Here is a 20767-nt window from a genome sequence, read left to right as displayed (position 1 = left end):
CGCACATGATCCATAAATCTCATTATGGTCTAACAGGATTGTGTGGAAGCTGTTCATGTGAATGAATGATCCTTCACTTTTTGAATTCTGTGTCCCATTACTATAAAGATGCCATGTTGTTAACTTTTAGGTTACAAATTTGAGATAAGCTGCAAAATTTTCTATACTGCAATTGTTCTTCTATTTAATTCAAGTGTTAAATCTCTTAACGTGCTTGAAGCTGGAAAAGAACTGGCTTCTCAGATTTAGTCTCATAACACTAATATATAAGCAGCTGATTTTATTGGATGGATTTTGGTCCATTTGTAGGTCTTAATTTTATGAGCTGTACAGTGGGAAAGTATATAAACCAATTACATTCGTTAACGCAGGAACAGGCATTTGGTTGAGCACTGACAACTACAGAATTCCCCTGATAACACCTGTTAGTGCATCTATGAGCTCTTAAAAATTATTTTATGTAAGATTAAACCTGTTCTCACAATTGCATAGAATGGCTATGGCTGCCACAAGTTGCCATGCTTGAATCTATTACTATATTAATATTGCTCTACAATGCTACAGGGCTGCTAAACACCTATGTAATGAGTGTAGTTAACTGAGAGGTTAAGCTATTACCTTGGAAGAAGTTCAGTGTTTCACTTGTAGCCTTTCTGGTACACAGAATTTGTGTTTATAAATGTTTAAGTGAGCTCCGCTGTGCTGTGAAATTTGCTTGTTCCTGATTTTCAGGTTTATGCATTCTGAAATCTTAAAGGAAGCCTGCAACCACTAGCAGCTGCTCTGCTGTGCCGAAGCTTGAACAGAAATTTGCACAGTGGTAGAAATGTTATACATCAAACTCTTCTTTACTAGATTATATATCCACAACTACTTTTTGATTTAAATATTCAAATTAGCCTTAGTTATGTAGGAAAATATAGAGAGGGGAATCTCTGGCGCATGCCTTTTGGATCACTGCAGCTGCATTGTATTTTTCTTTTTCTTTTTTGTACCTTTCATAAGTAAATTTCAGCACAGGATTTTCAGTTCCAAACACTCAGTAGTAAAGTTTTTGCAATGGTTGTGACTTCATTAGTAGCCCAAGGTTTCATTTCATGATCAGTCTTGTCTTTATGAGATTGTCTCAAAACTTTGATGCCTTTTCTGTATATGTTGCCACATGCTAGCTTGATTTTATTTTTAAAGTTCCTGATGATTTCATTTGGTTCTTCATTACATAGTCAGTAGTTTTCTGTCTTTCTGCTTGTTCAACAAAAGCACCACCAAACCTTTTGTTGTCTCCTGTGCTGAAATTTTGCATTCCATACTTGGTTCATGGAGCTAGTGTCAAAAACTCAAAGTGCATTCAGATAACAGTTGCTTACATTTTCCTTGCTTCAATATATGGGAACAGAGTTAAAATATTTGTACTGATTCCAGTTCTAGTAAACGTTTGAAGGGAAAATCTAAAGCCTGATGTAATTACTAAAAGGATGCTTGAGGTGTAATGAGAAGATGGAGCTTAGAAAGATTTGGAAAACTGAGTTCCTGGGGAAAAGCTAGTCTGTTGCTTCAGCCTGTATTCATTTTTGAGGATATAAGCTGCAAACATAAATGAACTATGATATTTTTGAAACAGTCACCTCTAAGGCTCTTCAACAAAGCAGTTAAACACACAGACTTTCAGATATTGGCAGGCTGTATTGTACAACAGTGCTGTTCTCTTGTCGGTTCAGTCTTTCAGTAGGGACAATAGTTGTATATGCATGTGATTCACACCTGGAGTGTGATTTTGAGGGGAAGCAGAATTACACTGGCTGACTCAAGCTCTATGCATTGATGCAAAGGTGAGAATTAGGTGTCTGTGCGTGTACATGTCTGGAGCCTTCCATGCAGCTGAGATCCGTGATTAATCAATGTTTCAGGTGGTGCCAAAGCATCTGTGCACATAAAGGCCCATTTTCACCTTTGTCGGACTGTATGTGGAGATCAGGGGAAGCACCAACTGAAACGACCCTGCTTTACTTCCACCTTTCTAAGTGGAGCAAAGAAGAGCATTGGGTTATTGTGTAAATAGCACCCCTACTTGGGTGCTGTTGAAATACAGTAGCATCTTGATACTATTCTTCCCTGTGAAGGCTGTAGCTTATAGATCTGTCTATGTTCTAGGTGGAAGCAGTTCCAGCAGAAATAGACCACGATGTCGACATTTAAGAAGCATTAGGCGTATCTAAACCATCTTAATTATAATATAGTGGGTTCCTCTTTATTAAAACTTGTCATAAGGGTGAGCATACAGACTGAAAGTGATTTATGAGTACGAAGAAAACACCAGGTGGTGTCTAAACGAAAAATTGACTTTCAGCCAGACACAGTAAAATCATTCTCTTAAATGAACTTGTTTGGATTAGAATTTCCAATGCTGAATATCAAAGGCCTTCTTACTTCATATATTTTCATAGTACATAAAAATTGTCTGCAGCTAGTCATGCTGTTGGTAAACTGCTTTCCTCAGATTCTCAGGAGTATGTTCTTAGACTTAAGTATAGAATTGAGTGGCTTCAAGTCTTTTTGTGATATCTTCACTTTTCTGCCTTTAAAAAGACACACACACCCTAAGGTGGCTAGCAAAATGTTACTCCTTTTATCATATGATTTGTTGTATCAACAGAAGACCTACAGACAAAAGTACAGCTTCTCTTTCTACCAGGCTCCTATCACATGCTTTATTTTTTAAAAAGTCAAGTCTTAATAGCATGGTGGAAAGTGCTGTGGGAAAACCTCACCTAAGGTCTGTTGCACAGCTGAGTCCTTTACTCACTATCAAAATGACAAGTGACACTCAATAATTCTCTAAAAGCAAATTTAATTTCTTACTTGAGCAGAAAAGGTAACAACAAGCAATCCGAAAAGTGACCAGAGGCTGAATCCTTATCTCTGTTTGCACACAGTTTTTATACATATAGGTTAGACTTGCAAGACTCCCAGTAATACAATCTTGCGTGTGATAGCCAGTGTGGTGTAGTGGTTAAGAGCGGTAGGCTCGTAATCTGGGGAACCGGGTTCGTGTCTCCACTCCTCCACATGCAGCTGCTGGGTGACCTTGGGCCAGTCACACTTCTCTGAAGTCTCTCAGCCTCACTCACCTCACAGAGTGTTTGTTGTGGGGGAGGAAGGGAAAGGAGAATGTTAGCCGATTTGAGACTCCTTAAAGGGAGTGAAAGGCGGGATATCAAATCCAAACTACTACTCCTCCTCCTCTTCTTCTTCTTCTTCTTCTTCTTCTTCTTCTTCTTCTTCATAGCGCCAGCTTAACTGCATAGACAGATGCTTCCACATTTCAGCTAGCTAGACATTTTTTTTGTTTATTCCATTTAAATGTCATGGCCTAGCATGCTCCTAAAACTTCCCTTTACACACCCTCTTGTGGTTTGCTTTTTCTCTGTTCCTCTCTTAAGCTTGCATGTCAGCATGATTACAATGAGAATACATGATTATGGTGTCAGCCTGCAACAAGATGGTGTTAGTCTTGCTTAAGCTATAACAAAGGTGGAGGTGGTTCATGTTACTCTTTGTATCATATTGTGATTAGTTGTATCAACAGCAAGACCTACAGTCAAAAGTACAGTGTCTCTTTCTACCAGGCTCCTATTGCATTCTTTATTTTTCTTTATTTTTTAAGTCAGATCTTAATAGCATTGTGGAAGGTCATCAACAATGGGGTGAGATGAGTCTCTTTAAGATAGACATTCTGTGATCATAGCATGTTGTGATCCATGGCTGTCCATGTACACTGCTTTGTATTGGCCAAATTCCAAAGTTTAAAACAACCACTTTCTGCCAAATATTTCTTATTGCAGTTTTATTTACATGTCTGATTCAGACTTTGCCCTTAGGGTTTTATGTTAAATAGATGCTGCATTCCATCTTTGAGACAAACATGTTCAGGAAGGTTGTAGACATTTTATTAGTAGTAAATTACATTCTTCTTATATGCATATTTGTGTATGTAAGACCGATTTTGGCCTGCTATCTTAGCTCTTAATTGCAATGGGTCATTTATTTTTTACCTGTTGTCCTCAAATTGTAAGGACAGTTCCTACATTTTTTAGCTCGGTTTATATTTTCCAAATTGTGAAACAAACATGCTACACGTCTGTATGTTTTTCTTTCTAGGCACAAAGCAGTGGCACTTGATAAGTCACTTGCAACCTGAAACATCTTATGATATTAAAATGCAGTGCTACAATGAAGGGGGTGAAAGTGACTACAGCAATGTGATGATCTGTGAGACCAAAGGTGAGAAGGAGCTGTTATTTTTCTTCTGTCACTAAACCAATGGCCATATATTTGCTGTTCCCTAATCTTCATACTTGGGACTATGGTCCAAACCACAGAGCCCAGGGCTTGCCGATCAGAAGGTCAGCGGTTCGAATCCCTGCAATGGGGTAAGCTCCCATTGTTCGGTTCCAGCTCCTCCCCCCCCCCCACCTAGCAGTTCAAAAGCACGTCAACGTGCAAGTAGATAAATTGGTACCACTCCGGCAGGAAGGTAAATGGCGTTTTCATGCGCTGCTCTGGTTTGCCAGAAGCAGCTTAGTTATGCTGATGACATGACCCGGAAGCTGTCTGCAGATAAACGCCGGCTCCCTCGGCCTATAGAGCGAGATGAGCGCGCAACCCCAGAGTCGTCTGCGACTGGACCTGACGGTCACGGGTACCTTTACCTTTACCTTTAATCTTCATACTTATGTAAGAATTCATTTCTTTTCAAATATTTTTCACAATATTTCAGATGTTTTAGTTAGTTTCTTGACTTCATGAAAATAAATATTCCATTTCAGCACACTATATGTAATCTAATATGGGCTTTTAGAAATCACATGCTCCCATCAAAACCAAGCCTCAGTACTTGAGAAAGCTTCTCATTCAATGCATAAAACTGTGCTATCTTCCCATACTTTATCTCAAGCTAATGCTCTTGCTTGTTAATGCTGTAAACAAAACGATGGCTTCAGAAAGACACATAGGATTTATCATCAGCTACCCAATACCCTTGTTGTTCAATAACTAATTTATTTCTTTTAAAGCAAACTATGTTTGGAACTATGATCAGTTGTAAAATATAAAATTTTGGGATACTAGTAAGGGTAAAAGAAGGATCTTTAATAAATTTATTACGCACAGAAAATATTGGTATGTGTTCATTTCAAGCCATCCATAAGCATTGATATTTGACAACAAAAATGGGCCCATTATCATTTTTTGTCAACTACTTTACATGCCCTTTACATTCTGGTAATGTTCATTATTCCTATATGTGAAAGTGTGAAAGAAGCTAAAGCAGTGACACATGTGTGGACTTGAGGGTAAACAAATTCCAAAACAAATATATATTATCAAGTAACTTATGATAAAAAAATGTTCTGCCATCATATTTTATTCCATTTTGGATTGCAGTAGTTGCAGCTCTTGATTGACTTACAGAATGAATAACACTTCTGTAGACTTGTTATTTTAAATGTGTGTTTTATCTTATGCTCTCCTCCCTCCATATTAGTGAAGCGCACACCTGGAGCATCAGAATACCCAGTGAAGGACCTTAGCACACCACCAAATTCTCCTGATCGTGGAGTTGGGAGTAATGCTGGTCAACCAAATGGTCCCGTCCGAAGCAGTGACATGTTATACCTGATTGTGGGCTGTGTCCTTGGAGTGATGGTGCTTATTCTGATAGCCTTCATTGCTATGTGCTTGTGGAAGAATCGCCAGCAAATTGCCATGCAGAGTAGGTTAATTCTAATATTCTTCATGTCCTCTGCTGGACCAAACCTAATGAAACAATATTGTTGCCAAGTAACCTAACACCACAACATTTATTGTGAATTTCAGTTGCTGTTATGATCACTGAATAACGGAGGGGAACAAATTTGAAAAAGCACTTTATTCTTCTTATGAAATATAGAGATTAGAGCCTAACTCTGTGCCTTCACTTTCCATTCCAACTTAGCAACAGAAATGTATTCTAGGAGAATTTTGTATTTTCACTTTCAGAGGATATTGGTAGATATAGTTAATGGCCAACTTACATAGTTACAGTCTTCTTTGAAATCTGCTGGGAAAGGGAGATGCTTCCTGTTCCTACATTTTTGGTATTCTAAATGTTCATAAGGTATAGCAATTGTGTCTTGGTCTGGGGGAAATGTGGGATATAAATAAATATAATAATAGCAGTTTTACTTGGCTCTTATAACTATAGATCTGACAGAACAATCTATATTGCATTGTTAAGAACAGTGCTGGTGCAATAAAATAAGTGTCTTTATGCCACAAAAGCTGTCAGATTCCCCAAACAGTGGTAAATATGCAAAACATGTAATCTGTGTCAGCCCCTTAATTATCAGTGGAGGTAATCTGCCATCTGAACTCTGTTAGTCAGATTGTAACATGTTTTACAATTTGCAAAGGGCTTAAGGCATTGTAGTGCTAGGGGTGTAAACTCTACCATGAACAGCCAGCTGTAAAACGTTTTCATCTGTAACCTTTTCAGATAAAAAACATGTTTAAGAGTTGAAGTGTTAAGCATTTTCTCCCAATCCTCACTCTTGCAGAGTATGATCCTCCTGGTTACCTTTACCAACGTGCTGATATCAATGGGCAAATGGTTGAGTACACAACATTACCAGGCACAAGTCGTATCAATGGCAGCATACATGGAAACTTTATCAGTAATGGAAACCATAATAATGGTTGCCTTCACCTCCATCACAAGGTTCCTAATGGAACGAATGGAATCATGAACGGTGCTGTAAATGGAGGAACTGTTGTTTATCCAAGGCACACTAACTCCCTGTCCAGAGCACATATGGAATATGAACACACCCACCACCTCGGAAATGTAAGTAAGCCCTAGATGTTGGAGGCCTGTTTCTTGAACGTAATATGAAATGAAGTCTTAGGAAATGGAAAGCATTCAGCACGTAACAAAAATATGTTGAAAATTCCATAACATGGCATGCTTTTTGAAGCTAAACTTGCTGGAATTGCCTCATAGAGCTTTTACTGCACTCTTAGGGGTTAGAATCTTCATTTTTAAACAGTTTTTAACACCCAGTATTAATGTTTTGCTAACCTGGTGATTACAGAAAAGGTTGAAAAGGTTGGCTAAAAGATCGAGCATAGCAAATATGCTGTCTTTCAATTCTTATCGTTTCTTGTGACTCTGCCAAGTTTTTCAGAATAAAGATGTTATGCATGCATGTGTGAACCTGATGGGGTGAACAAACGCCATTGAAAATTTTTGCGTTTGACTTGGTTGAAGAAAGTTGTGCTTTTAGTGATCAATTTTTATATTATATATGTACATGTCATCAGTGGTGATTTTTTATGTGTGAACCAGCATATAGCTAGATAGAGGTAACTTGCATAAGTGTAATTTCCCATGTACTATTCTACTTTGTTTTGTTTTTTTGTTCTTGAAGGCTGTCAGCCTAACTTTGATGAAGGTGCTTGGGTGGAATTATTCCTCAGGCATTCTCAGTTTAGTCCTACGTCATAGTAATAATGGCAGTTACACATTGGATACCCTTCCACTCACTTACATTGCTTGGAGATTTTTGTGATCTTATTGGAGACTTCTCACATTCTTCCATTAATTGTGCCAGAACCTTTAGCTTTATGACCAGGCTGTTCCTACAGCCCCATTTCAGGTTTAACTTTTAAGCAGGGCTCTTTATTACATTACAGTGTGCCAAAACTTTAGGTTAATAAATCAAGAAATCCCTCCTCCTGGTCCTGCTCTGACACACCATAAGTCTATCTGCATTCTGAATGTTTGAGACTTCGGTTGAAATTATTAAGAATGATTGTGATTAGGCCCCTGTATTATGAAAAAAATATTCATTTGTTTCCCTAAGGAATTCTCTAAATAGCTAATCTTTTTTTTTTTAACACTGGTCCTGCTCAAAACTGTTTGAATATTTTATGGGGAAACAAATAATGTGTTCAATTTTTGTTGAGTAAGTATACTTCTGAGGGTGGTGGGGAATATAGGACTAGTGTTTGTTTTTGGTAACTGAACACAAGAGCTTCATTTTAGGGAGAAACAGATTGCTGCTCAAGCAAGAGTTGCCACTTCAGATAACCTTGCCTTATCTTATTTCTTTTTGCAGCACTCTTAAACTCATAAGTTCTCATTCTTTTTAAAAGCCAACCCAAACACTGATTTTACAAGTATCAAAACATGATTCTATAAGCATTCTGTGAGTGATGGATATATCCAGACTATGTGAACCTAAACAGAACAATTGTCTATTGTCTGTATAGGGGTATTCCAGGGACACAAACCTAAAACAGGTGTTAACCAGTTTTTCTTTTAGATGCTTGTCTAAGGCCTGATTCTCACTTTGACATTTACATTCTGAATAAAAATACAGTCATACCTCGGGTTACAGGCGCTTCAGGTTGCGCATTTTCGGGTTACTTCTGGGTTTCGGCGCATGCGCAGAAGCACTAAATTGCACTTTGTGCATGCACATAAGTGCCAAAACGTGACCCCCTCGTGCGCAGATGCGGCGCTGCAGATTGCGAACGTGCTTCCCGCATGGATCACGTGCCTTTTAAACTAAATATGAAATCTGTAGTTCAGCATACATGCCTATAAAATAATCCAAAGCAAAGGCCTTTTTTTCTTATTCACTGGTTTTGTTTATTTCAAAGGGCTGCATACTGACATTTAGAGAGAGACACTCTTCAACTTAATGAGAACCATGTATCTGTTGTACTTGCCCCATCCATAATATCAAAGTGAGAATCTGCCTATAATATTCTAATTTGTCCTCTTCATCTTGAAACAACACACCAGGGCTAAATTGGAGTATGAAATTGGAATTTTGTGTGGCTATATAGTACGTTCTTTTAAAGCCCTCTGACCCACACACAGAACTATGGTTCTCATGATTTACTAGTGAGCAAATTTATTACGTTGAGCAAATGTGGCAACTTAGAACTAGTGTACAGGAGCCGTTTTGCTTTGGATGTCTTCATGGTCAAATATTGGACAGAAAGATTTGTTCAGTAGAGTTTGAGTCTTGGATGTAAAATGGCCTTTCACAGTCTTGAGTAGTTAAATAAGGATTTTTATTGCCACCTGTACTACCTCATTTTCAAATATTCCTCAAACCTGCATCTCCCTTGCATTCAGCAGTGAGGTATGTGTTAATCTTAGCATTTTTATTTGTAAAGGATTCTGCAGCCAAAACCAACAATTCAAAATCCCTCTCACCCCCAAACCCCAAATCACTCTTGGCTGGTGAATTATTGCATCTGTGAAAATAAAGAACATTTCAAAACTGAGTTTGGTGAAGCAAGCTGATCTAATCAGATTAATTCCAAGAAAATCAGTCAGATGTATTCATCATACTAGCCACATGTATATCTTGTCTCCACAAGCAGACAAAAGTCTGTATTGGAAAGGAAGTTACTTTCATGTCTCATCTCTGTGTGAAGCATTTTCAGTTTTGTCAAATTTGAGTTGGGCACTACAGGCTGAAAATAGAGCCAAGGAAATGACAACATACATGGGCAAGCTACAGCTGTTAGTTTTTGCTGTAGCATACATGCTGAAAGTTAGGCTTTGCAAAACAAATTTTGCAATACTGTGTGCTCTGTCTTTTTGATGTATGCCAAACTTCATTACAAATTAGAATAGAATCTGTTGTTGTTGTTGTTAATTGTAACAGATGGCATGCTTAAGGGCTTGAATTTATTCCGATTTGTTATTCTCTCCCCTCCCCAAACCCCCAATTTATCTAGGGTGGTGGTGTATACACAGCTATGCCTCAGACAGACCCTTCAGAATGCGCGAACTGCCGGAACTGCCGGAACAATAACAGGTAGTAAACCGGGGAAGAGCGAATAAAGAGAGCTTTGGGATTGAGTCTGCTCCAGTTGCTTACTGCACCTATGCATTTTAGGGGCTTTCAAGTTGAGGTTGCTTTTTATTCCTGATTTTCGCATAAAGACTATGCAAGATTTCTTTATAAAAGCTGTTACGTTTTATGGAAATGTACATCCTAAGATGTTGGCACTTTAACAGCAGCTTCCTGGGATTTCTCGGATACTTTGAGTCCAGAAACAGGTACCATAGCAGCTGGTGATGCTGCCTCAGGATAAAAATAATCTAATCTTGTGTTCTGTTACCTTGCCATTGCAAATGAATGGGTGCGCTTACAAATCTTCTAGGTTTATTGTGGTTATTATACCACTGTGATTTCAACATGGGTGTCTCAAACATCCCAAACAAGGGATGAATATCATCACCCAGAGGAACTTCTCTCTGGATCCTCATAGCTTAGTTTGTAAGCTAAGCTTCCAAGAGGCATAGTTCTTTTGCCATCCATTCTCTTTTATCTTTCCCATCTACCAGCACCTTCCAGTCTTTTCCCAACTGGAACATCTTGGAGTAGCTTGTTCCCTCTATGATAGTGCATTGGTATATGATAGACCAGCAGGTGCACTCTGTTTTCTTTCTTTTATATTGAATTATTACTATGAAGAGGCCCCCAAATAGGCAAAAGTCCCCAAGTTCTGTACAGCAAAACAGAACAAACACAAGAAATGAGGATTATCTGCTCAATTTGTATGTTCCAGTTGCAAAATGGGAGTACTGGATTGACAGTTTTGAAGTAAGGAAGGTGTTTTAACAGACCTCTTATCCTTGTAGTGAGGATGGGGCATGCAGTTAGGTAATGAGCTGCGCACCTCCAAAAATACAGGATCTGCATTTTGCCGCAAAGTATCTCCGAACCCTTCTCCTGAGACTTCAGGTCAATGGCAGGCTAAACACCACACCCAAAAATGTAGAATCTAGCAAGAGAATTTCCAGTTTCTTCAGATGCACATATGTCATTTCACATAATGTTTATAAGAGTCAACAGGAGAAATGAAGCTGTCCAAGAACCAGCCACAAGGTTGGGTGTGGCTCCCTGCTTAGCACTGGATACATTTGGCTGCTTTTAGAGTCCTTAAAACAGTTCCATCTTCAAATGTATAGTATCTAGTTGCCACAAAGGCCATCCATCGACACAGAAAAATGCTCTTAGGAAGCACAATGTCAGAAAAGAACAGCTGTTACAAGCTCATCATTTTTAGGCTGAAAGTTTCATGCTGCAACAGACAATTTCATTATTCTAAAAGAAGCTAACTGCATGTGCACATCAAGAGAAACTGGGTGATTGGATAGAACTAGTAATAAAGATCAGAGTAATAAACTAGTAATAAAGATCAAGCAGAGGTTATATGGGGTATAATATTATCATTGTTAGATGTTTCCACTTTACTCTTTTGTAAAAGGTGCCAATCCCCCCCCAAGTTTCTTAAATGACCACAGCAATAACTAGTTGGCGAATCAGAGCGCCATGTATGCTGCCAAACATCTCTGCACATGCACCTGAATTCTTTGGCTTTCCCATTTCAACTGCAACTCCCTTAGGTGCACCAGGGGCTGCTCTAGTGAGATTATCAGATTTCAAGAGTGACTCTTTGGGGTACATGGTGGCAGGAGTGAGAAGTCACAGCTTGTGGTGGTGGGGAGGTTCAGTCAACATCTCTTTAGTCTTACCCTTGATTTTTGCAACTTTTCATTAGCAAACATTGCACACCGTAGTCAGCGAGAAACCACTGTCTGTCTGCAGGGGACACGTGGAATGCCCTGTTGATTACTAGGGTTAAATTGGTCTTATTTTGCACACAGCTGACCCTTTTGGGCCCTTAGATCAAACAAACTCAACATTTGTGGATCAATGCTAATGTTTTCCTGGTCAGACTGTTTTAAATACACCTGGGGTAATAGTTCTCTTTTACAGAAGATAAAAAGCACTCCTTGTGTCGGCTGTATATTTTGAGCTTAGTGGCTTGTGGAGTAAGGGGAAAACCCTCATGCAAACATTTTCAAGTTTGTTCATTCCAGAATATAGCCAGTTTCTTGCCCTTCAGTGTAAAACAAGCGGAAATTAAATGGCTTAGTCAGGAGCCATTCTTAATTCCTTTGCTGTCAACTTAAGTAAGCACAGCTTCTAAAATAGATGATTGCACCGTAGAACTGTGTAGCAGTTCTGTGGTGTCAGTTTTTCTTAGTATTGAGTGTGGTGCAGTTATCCCAGTCTTCTCTAATCAAAGACTGATGTAACTATGATCCCAGGATTGCACAATCTCTACTTATAGTTGTCTGTGTTTTGAGTCAGTCACGTATTTATGTGTTTATTACTTTAGATGCACAAAGCAAATAATGTTTTTTTTAAAGAAAAAGTTATCCCCCAGCATTCAAGCCATTCTGCGTAGCAAATTTTAAAGCAAATGTACTATCCTTTCAAAAAGAATCAGACAAAAATGTAGTAGTAGATCTATGCTGACTATCAAAAATCGGATTTTACAGGTCTTCTGTTAAAAATACACAAGGAGAGTTAATTTCATGATTATGGTATACCACAGTGTGCGCATCAGCATTTGCCTCTGCTGTCTGTATTTGTGATACTTTTTGGGAATCTCTGTGATTCTTGCAATAGGATAGGATATGGGGAGGATCCTATTGCTCAGGTAGGGCTGAGGTTGCAATTGTTTTGATATGCGCATTTAAATATACATTTGGAAACCAGCACTTTGACTATACTATTGGAAGAGCAAAGGCTCCTAAACAGAGGTTCTTAGTTGTTGCCTTACAGATGTGGAACTCCCTTCTAGATTTCCATTGAAGTCTCAGCCTGGATACCTTCCAGAAGTATTTTTAGGCTAGGTTTACACGTGCAGCAGAATTTATAAAAACTCCTAACCCACAAGGCATCTCACAACTGTAAATCAAAACATAACAATTTACTAATAATAGAACTGTTAAAAATATACAGCAACAGGTTTGAATGTGGCAGAACAAAGTCTTTTCAATTCACATACCGTATTTTTCGTCCCATAGGACGCACCTAATTTTTTTTTGGGGGGGGGGGAAATAAAGGAATTTTTTCCCCTTTATTGCCCCCCCCCAAACCAGGTCGGGGAACAGCGGGATGGCAGCGCTGCGCCTCCCCGCTGTCCCCCGAGCTTGTGGGGCTGGCCGATGTCTGCCCGGCGCGCGGGGCGCTCTGCTTCAGGGCACCCCACACGCCGGCTAACAGGCTGCTATCCGCAGAGTGGGGAGCCCTGCGGGAACTCCCGCGGGCTTCCCAGGCTTGCTGATAGCTTCCTGAAGCCTGGAGAGCGAGAGGGGTCGGTGCGCACCAACCCCTCGCGCTCTCCAAGCTTCAGCGAAAGCCTGTATTCGCCCCATAGGACGCACACAGATTTCCCCTTCATTTTTGAACGGGAAAAAGTGCGTCCTATAGGGCGAAAAATACGGTAAATGGCATTAAAGAAGGGACCAGTTGACTCCCAAAGACCATTCCAGAGACATAGACAGACGCTGGCTGGTAACCTGTGCAAGCAGCAGCTAGTTCCTTGTCTTGGCAGAAAATATAGATATGGAGAAAGGGCAATAGCACTCCTGCTAAGGTCTTGAATACCCATTTGTTCAAATGCATAGGCTCTCACATGACGCAGAAAGATATATGCTGCTCTGTGCTACATTGTCTAGACACTCTTCCACTATGTACAAGGTTAAGGGAGCCTGAAAGTTTTTTTAAAAAATTAAGAGGATGGCTTGTTAACTTGAGACACATTTTAAATATCCTGCAAATAAGAATCTTGCAGCTTGTGTTGTATTTGTCCATATGAGTGTTCCATTTGTGAAATGAATCTTATCTCTCTCCATTCACATTCCTCCTCTGAATCCACCTCTTCTGTGAATCCTGTGCCTTAACTTCTTAATCTTGATCACAAGCCAAAACACAGTCTCTCTGTATTTCCATCTGCTCACATTCATCCCCTTTAGCCTTCTCCTAGCTCTGTTGTCTCTTATCATGACAAAATTTAGATTGTAAGCTACTTGCAGCAGGGCGACTTTTTGGTTGCTTCTGTAAAGTGCAAAGCACGTCGTTGGCACTGTATAAATAACAAAGCATTTCTAATTATGATTCTGCTTCTGTGGCTAAAGAAAGTTCCACATAATAAGCTTTCTGTCTGTAAAGCTAAATATTATGTAGCTTTAGGATGTATTTTGACAGCCATTGTGAATAAGTGGTGTGGTTGCCAAGGAATAATTTAAGACAGAGCTTCATGTTAATCATCTTCTTCCTAGGAGATAATTATGGAGAGCTAGCAAGCCATAGTCAATGAAAAGTGAATGAATTCAAAGAATGTATATGCCAGTAGTTCCTCTACTTGGTGGAAGAATACTTTCTATGTTTTATTTCAAGTTCTCTTAATAAACCCTGTAACAAGAAAAGGTTTAATTTAAATCACTGTAAACATGTATATATGTGAGAGGATGAAGTGCAGTGTCAAAATATTTTTGCTACTTCTATCATAGTTTTGGAGAATATTCTTAATTGTTCACATGCTTTGTGTCCCAGATTTTCAGTTCATATGCCTGTCCTAAATAGATATGGGTGTGCTTTGGTTTCTCATTTGTTTAGTTACAAATAATATAGTTAAGTACTTGTTAGCATATATCATGAAAGTTGAAAAAGCAAGTTGATAACCACCTCAGTGTCCTTAGAAGCTGGTTCTCCAGCTGCAAACATTTATAGCACTGGCAGTTTCCCAACACTTTGGATTAGCTCTGGGCATGTCTACAAAGGATTTTAGATGTAAGATGCCTTTTTTGTTGTTGTTCAAAGGCTAAGTAGATTCCGCTATAAGGAATTGACTTCCTTCCCTGCTTGACTAGTCTTTCACAATCCAGAATGAGAGAGAATTATCAAAGATTCTTTCTGGGAAGGCTTAGAAAGCATGTTCTCACTTTCTAAGTTTACAATGCTGAAGAATCCAATATTGAATGTAATCACTCTATCAGCAGCACTTTAACAGAGGTCAGGTTACCAATTGAAAGAGCAAATTGATATTGAAGTTCTTTTTCTTATATTTCCAAAAAAATACCCCATTTAGAAATGTGTAAGAGAGCACTTAGTGGGAGCTGTCTTTTTAAAAAAAATAAAAACCCCTCTATTTTGTACAACTGGGTAATGAAACATTGTTTATTTCATTTATGAATCACTTTATAAGGTGCATCACAAAGTGATTTACAGTATACTTTATAGTGTGCCATTTTCCATGAACGTGTTTGAATTTTTCTAGGTGCTTCACTAAAACCAGTGGCACTTTTGGAAGCAACCCTGCAGCTGTGATGCCCATCGTAGCACCTTATCAGCAGGACAGTTTAGAAATGAAACCGTTGAATCATATGATGGTTGCGATGTGCTTAGCATCCACAACCCCCGGATGCAACGCTGAGGCAGAGGAAGACGGCAAGGAGAAAGTGGATCCCCCATCTCCTCGGGACTCCTGTGACCAAGAAAATGTGAATCCTCTCAGTACAGATTGTATAGAAGGTACGCCAGCATTTTGGGAATTGTGGAAATATATAGCTGCCTCCGAGGCAGTTGCTTTTTATTTATAATCAGAGCAATTTAGCACAGAAACCAAACTCAGACTGAGATTAAATACTTAAGCTTCTTGTGGTTCCCTGTGCATGTTATGGAATTTGGTGCTGTGATGCTTAAACTGCGGGCTTCTTTTTCTTTTTTAAAAATGGATTTCATCCAGTACTCTCCTTGGATTATTTGTGGTGACTAAATTGTTTTAAACACTGTGCTAATTTATTTAAATCTCTGCCAAGACCACCTTCGGCTGTGATCTTGTGTTTCAGCAACTAAGATTAATCAAACTAGCTACTTAGTATAGAAGAGCTGCAGGACAGCGGGGGAGGGAGGAATGTTGATGATTCATCAAATAGTAGTCTTGTTTCCCAGCCTGTTGGAGCTTGTATGAAGCCTCTTGATAAATTTGATGGTTGTTGAAGTTGCTAATAGACAACTAGTTGATAATAGCTGTGTTTTTAATTTGCAGATCACAGTGCACATTTGGAAACATCAGATCACATGTTGAGCTGGAGCCCCCTTATTCTCCAGCCTCTTTCAAAAGACTGTAATGAAAAGACAGAAGGGATTTCAAATGGCGTTACGTTGGACGGTTTGGGGAGTCTTCGACAGCTCCAAGTACAAGAGACTTAAGGAACTGACCTCCTTCCCCTCCCCACTTAAAGCCAGTAACTGCACAGCAAAGTCGCTGAAAGAGACTTACAACAGGATGTTAATTATAAAAGATGCTATTTATTTTTTGGTGTAGTGTCCTATGAATGTATGTTTTTAAGAAAGCCTTTTGCCTTTTCATTTTATTTATGTCTTGAGAAATTCCTTCCCAGCACGACACCATTGTGACTATCTGAAGGTATGTTGTCATTACAGGAAACATACTAAAATGTTTTCCATGGACATTGGAAAAATACAGCTTCATTATAGTGCAAACATTTAGGAGAAGTACTTATTAGATTGGTTCAGATCCAAGTCTATCTTCGGTTTATAATTTGCAATTTGGTGATATAACTCCACAGGATGGTTCAGTGCAAATGAAAACAGAATGAACTTTTGGCTATGGAAATTTAAATTGTAACAGCATATTAATGAACTGTTGCCACCTAATTCTAAACACCCTAAAGTGGAAAAAACATGGAACTTTCAATGGAAGTCTGGTTCTCACTTAGTGCTAGCGAAAACTTGTTGGAAAATGGCAGGACTGAAGAGAGGCTCATTTAAGTGAATGTAGTAGTTAAGGTGTGAAGTTCTTGCCATACTCGTTCCAGATAGTGAAAGGCACAACATGGGCAACAATTAATGGTTGGCAGACACATATGTAACCCTTACTGCTGGGTGGAAGAGTTGAGCATGGGTATTTTGCACCGGCACCCCCTATTGCCATTCTAAAGCATTTTGATTTGTTTCCTGATGTTCCTGTTATGTGTCCTGTGCATCAAGGAGAATGTACAGGGCACATTTTCCTACTTGAGTTAGGTGAGCTTTTTGAAAGGCTTTGTAGAATGCTTGGGTTAAAAAAAGCAAGGGGAGAATTTGATGTCAGTGATTGTTCTGAATTGGAAATGGCTCCCTCCTATCTCCCCCCCCCCAAAAAAAAAAAAGTGTGTTTCCGGAGTTTGCTTTAAGGGTAAATAAGTTCATACACAGTCCACATTAAGAAAAACAGCTTAGAGAGGGAAACACCAGGAGGAAAATGGCCAGAATGGAGGAAGTTGAGAATAGTTGTCCTGGTTAATCCACAGTTAGAACCTTTATAATTATTCACTTTCACAAGATGGAGCAGTATTGAGGGAGATTTGGGGACAAAAGTGCTAGTTGTTGGTAGTTAAGTTTAGCAACACATTCTATGAAATAGGTCGTACAAACTCACCCTTTGCCAGAAGTTGGTCCAGAAAAGGGTTCTGCTTAGGCTGCTTTATAAATACACTGGAGCATCACACAATCAAGCTTAGAATGTAAGGCTTCTAGAACATTTTGTTCATTTGGTTTAGGCACCAGCTTCAGACTCAAGTCCTTTGTCTTACACCTTCCCAGGGTTGCCAACTTGAATAAATTATTTGGGGGGGGGGGGTTGAGGAGCTTCCCAATAATTACCATGATTATTCTGTGTATCTTCATGGAACTTGGATAATAGGTGTAAAATCAGGGCAGTCGGGGCTGTGGGTGATGCAGAATGCTTAACACCCTTGTTTCACTTCTTTCAGAGGACAAAATAGCTGCTTCTCCCCGCAGCGCCCAACACTATTCAATGGTTGTGTCAGACTTGCAGCCAAGTTGTACAACACCTGTATATGTAGCTTTAAGAAAGGTGCCTGTGCTTCAGAAATAGCTGAGGGCACAATGTGTACGTCACAAGGCTAGCTGCATATTTCCACCTTCTCCCAGTTTTAACCAGCACAAATAAAACAAACTTACACTTGTAAAACAGCTCCACGAATTGGAGGCACATAACTCTGTATTTGCAGTTGCCTCGCGGCAATGTGAATTCATTTTCCTAGCTAGATCCAGGAACTAGAAACGCCCGTTTGAAGAAGGGGTGAGGGGGGGAATAGAGGGAAGGCCAAATATACTGAATAGTAATTGCAAGCCCCTTACAGAAGAGCAGAGGTGCTCATAGGTGCAATGTACCATACTGAGTAACATTTGTGTGTGTATTTTGTGTGTGTGCGCGCGCGCGATAAAAACAAGCTTTGTATTTTTATATCTGTTGCAGCAATTGTCAAATGCTGTGTGTGTATATAGTGTGTGATTATTTTATATAATATATTATGTATATTATATAATATTATAAATAAGGCTCCCTAATGAGAATTTGCAGTGCTTATTGGGTTACTGTGCAAGGACCCCTTTCTTTGTAGGAAATTAGAACAAGACTTGATTCAATTTATAATTAGGCCCACAGAACATCTCTGCTGCTCATCTCCAAACTAAACTAATGGCTGGACACTTCTGAGAAATTACTTTTCAAAGCCTTAGAGGGGGAGTGACAACTAGTAAATGAATGTGACCTGGTGGAAGCAAAGTCCCAGCTGGTTTGGAGACAATTATTATATATGCCTTTTCAAAAAGCAAGAATGTCAGAGTACTTTTGATGTGGGAATTTAAGGGATTCTGGCACCTTCTCTGTCATACGAGGCCACTTCAATAGAGTCCAGGCAGGTAACATGAGCCTTTTGATTCGGAACTGAGAAAGTCATACTTGGAGGCTGGGAAAGAGTTTGTAATCTGTTGTAGTAGAATCTCATCAAGGACTGCTTTATTTATATTGTGTGACACTGTTTTAAGTGTTTTTCCTTTTTATTGTATTTTATTTATAAAAGTTATATATTGCCTTTATATTTTAGGGGGATTGTGAGTTTTCCCTCAATCATAGGTGTGTAATTACGAACCTTGCAAAGCATAGACAAGTGGCCAAGTTTCTCTGATCTACCTGCTCATTCAGTTCCATATTAGATTCTGACTAGTGACTCCTGGTCAGGAAACAAAGAAAATCTTGTTTTTGCATGTACTGATGGATAATAATGTGCCTTCCTACTTGGTATCCACTTAAGCTGTTACTGCCTTTTCAAATTCATTAAGCACAATAAATTTGTGGGACTTTTTAATGGCTCACAAAGCACTTTCATGAGACTTACAGCATCTTGTTTAAAATCTTTAGAATGCTAGCTTCTCAATGTTTCTAGTTCTCATGTCTTCACAGAGCTTTGGAACCAGATAAGCCAGTAGAAGTCTAAACTCCACATTCATTCTCATGCTTTTAGTGTTTAGCAGATTTTCCCTGAATATTTCTCATATACAAAATTCATGATCAGAATATATTACTGCCGCAGACGAAATGCTGTGTGTCTGTCATCAGTAGTTTGGCATCTGTCCTCATGGAAAGATGCAGATTATGTTAAACCAGAAACAAAATGCACAAATTTGGCTTGCGATAGGTTAGATGTTCTCCTTTTGTTCATCCTCAAAGGTCTCTGACTCATTAGAAGGGCTTCTGACTACTTTAAAATGGCAAGAACTGATGCAGCGATATATTATTATACCACAGCTATCCATGTTATGTATGGCACTAGCAAGTCTGTAAGTCCAAGCACAAAATTGGCAAATATGTCCCACTGAAATCTGTCCAATATAAGGAGCCAGTGCTGGGAAACCACTTCAGCTTTGACAAGTTTTTTTTGAACAACTTTCTTGATGGCATATGTCCTGCCTATGGAACTGAAGTGTTTCCCAACCTGGTGGCCTCTGTATGTTGCTGGATTACAATTTCCGTAATCCCGAAACATTGGTCATACTGGCTAGAGCTGATGGAGTCCCACAACTTCTTAAGGGTACCAGGTTAAGGGATACTGGTCTTCATTATAAAAGGTCTTATCCCCCTCCAATCTCTTAAAAGCAACTTGGTTAAATAAAGTATTGCTGTCTAAGCAGCAAGCGTTCTAATATTTGTAATTCTTGTTCTTTTGCAAATAAATGGTTTTAAAGATGCATGTCTTTTGTATCATATAGAAAAAAATACACTATATTTTCCTTTAAAAGTTGTAATATTCTTTTTTAAAAAGGAAAATTGTACATATGTTTAAATGATGTAGGTTTGGGCAGGATTTTCCTTGTTTTTAATATTAAAGAGAATGCTGCTGCTTTGGTGTAATAGTTACAATTGCTGTCTGGTGTTTCAGTCTCCAACGTTTAAATCTGAATTCTCCAGAATTATGGATTCCAAGTGCTATGCCAAGTAAGTTAACTGCTTAACGCTGCTTTGTTATTGTTATTTTGGTATTAGTAGTTGTACACACAACATTTCTCTCTCTCTCTCTCTCTCTCTCTCTCTCTCACACACACACACACACACACATCTGCGAATCATAAAATGAAATGATTGGTTAGTATACTTTGTGTTTACCCCGGACATATGGGGATATTTTCAGGACCTTTTCAATTGTTGTGCCCTGGTTTTGGAATGCTCTCCCCAGAAAAGTCTGATAGTTTTTCTACAACAGGTGAAGTCCTTTTTTATTTCCCCAATCATTTTTTACTGAACCCAATAGATCAATTGGGTTATTTTTATGCTGCCCTCTAGGTTTGATGTTTTTTAGTTTATACATAAGTTTATACATACATTATTTCATGGTGTTTAAATTGGTGTTTGATAATACATTTGGAATAATAATCATTATCACAAATAATAACTAATTTCAAATCTACCATTTGGCACACACCTTATTTAAATGGTGACAGTAGGCCAGCCTTCTCTGACCTGGTGCCGTTCCGAA

The 20767-nt window shown here is 38.9% G+C and overlaps 1 protein-coding gene across 4 annotated transcripts in view; it reads left to right on the top strand.

Moving 5' to 3' along the window:
• Positions 1 to 20154, top strand: part of CDON (cell adhesion associated, oncogene regulated) — a 116048-nt gene extending 95894 nt beyond the window's left edge. For all 4 annotated transcript variants that reach the window (XM_083713443.1, XM_083713442.1, XM_083713445.1 and 1 more), the window contains 6 exons: positions 4159 to 4281; positions 5543 to 5770; positions 6594 to 6880; positions 9796 to 9875; positions 15202 to 15455; positions 15973 to 20154. In XM_083713443.1, the coding sequence (XP_083569569.1) occupies positions 4159 to 4281; positions 5543 to 5770; positions 6594 to 6880; positions 9796 to 9875; positions 15202 to 15455; positions 15973 to 16136 (1136 nt within the window). In that variant the 3' untranslated portion in view covers positions 16137 to 20154. The remainder of the gene's footprint in view (positions 1 to 4158; positions 4282 to 5542; positions 5771 to 6593; positions 6881 to 9795; positions 9876 to 15201; positions 15456 to 15972) is intronic.
• Positions 20155 to 20767: the final 613 nt, after the last annotated feature.

Source organism: Podarcis gaigeae (genome assembly GCF_964106915.1).
Source record: "Podarcis gaigeae genome assembly, chromosome: 15".
Taxonomy (NCBI): domain Eukaryota; kingdom Metazoa; phylum Chordata; class Lepidosauria; order Squamata; family Lacertidae; genus Podarcis; species Podarcis gaigeae.
Note: the sequence above shows the minus strand (reverse complement) of the source record. Positions and strands in the feature narration are given on the sequence as shown.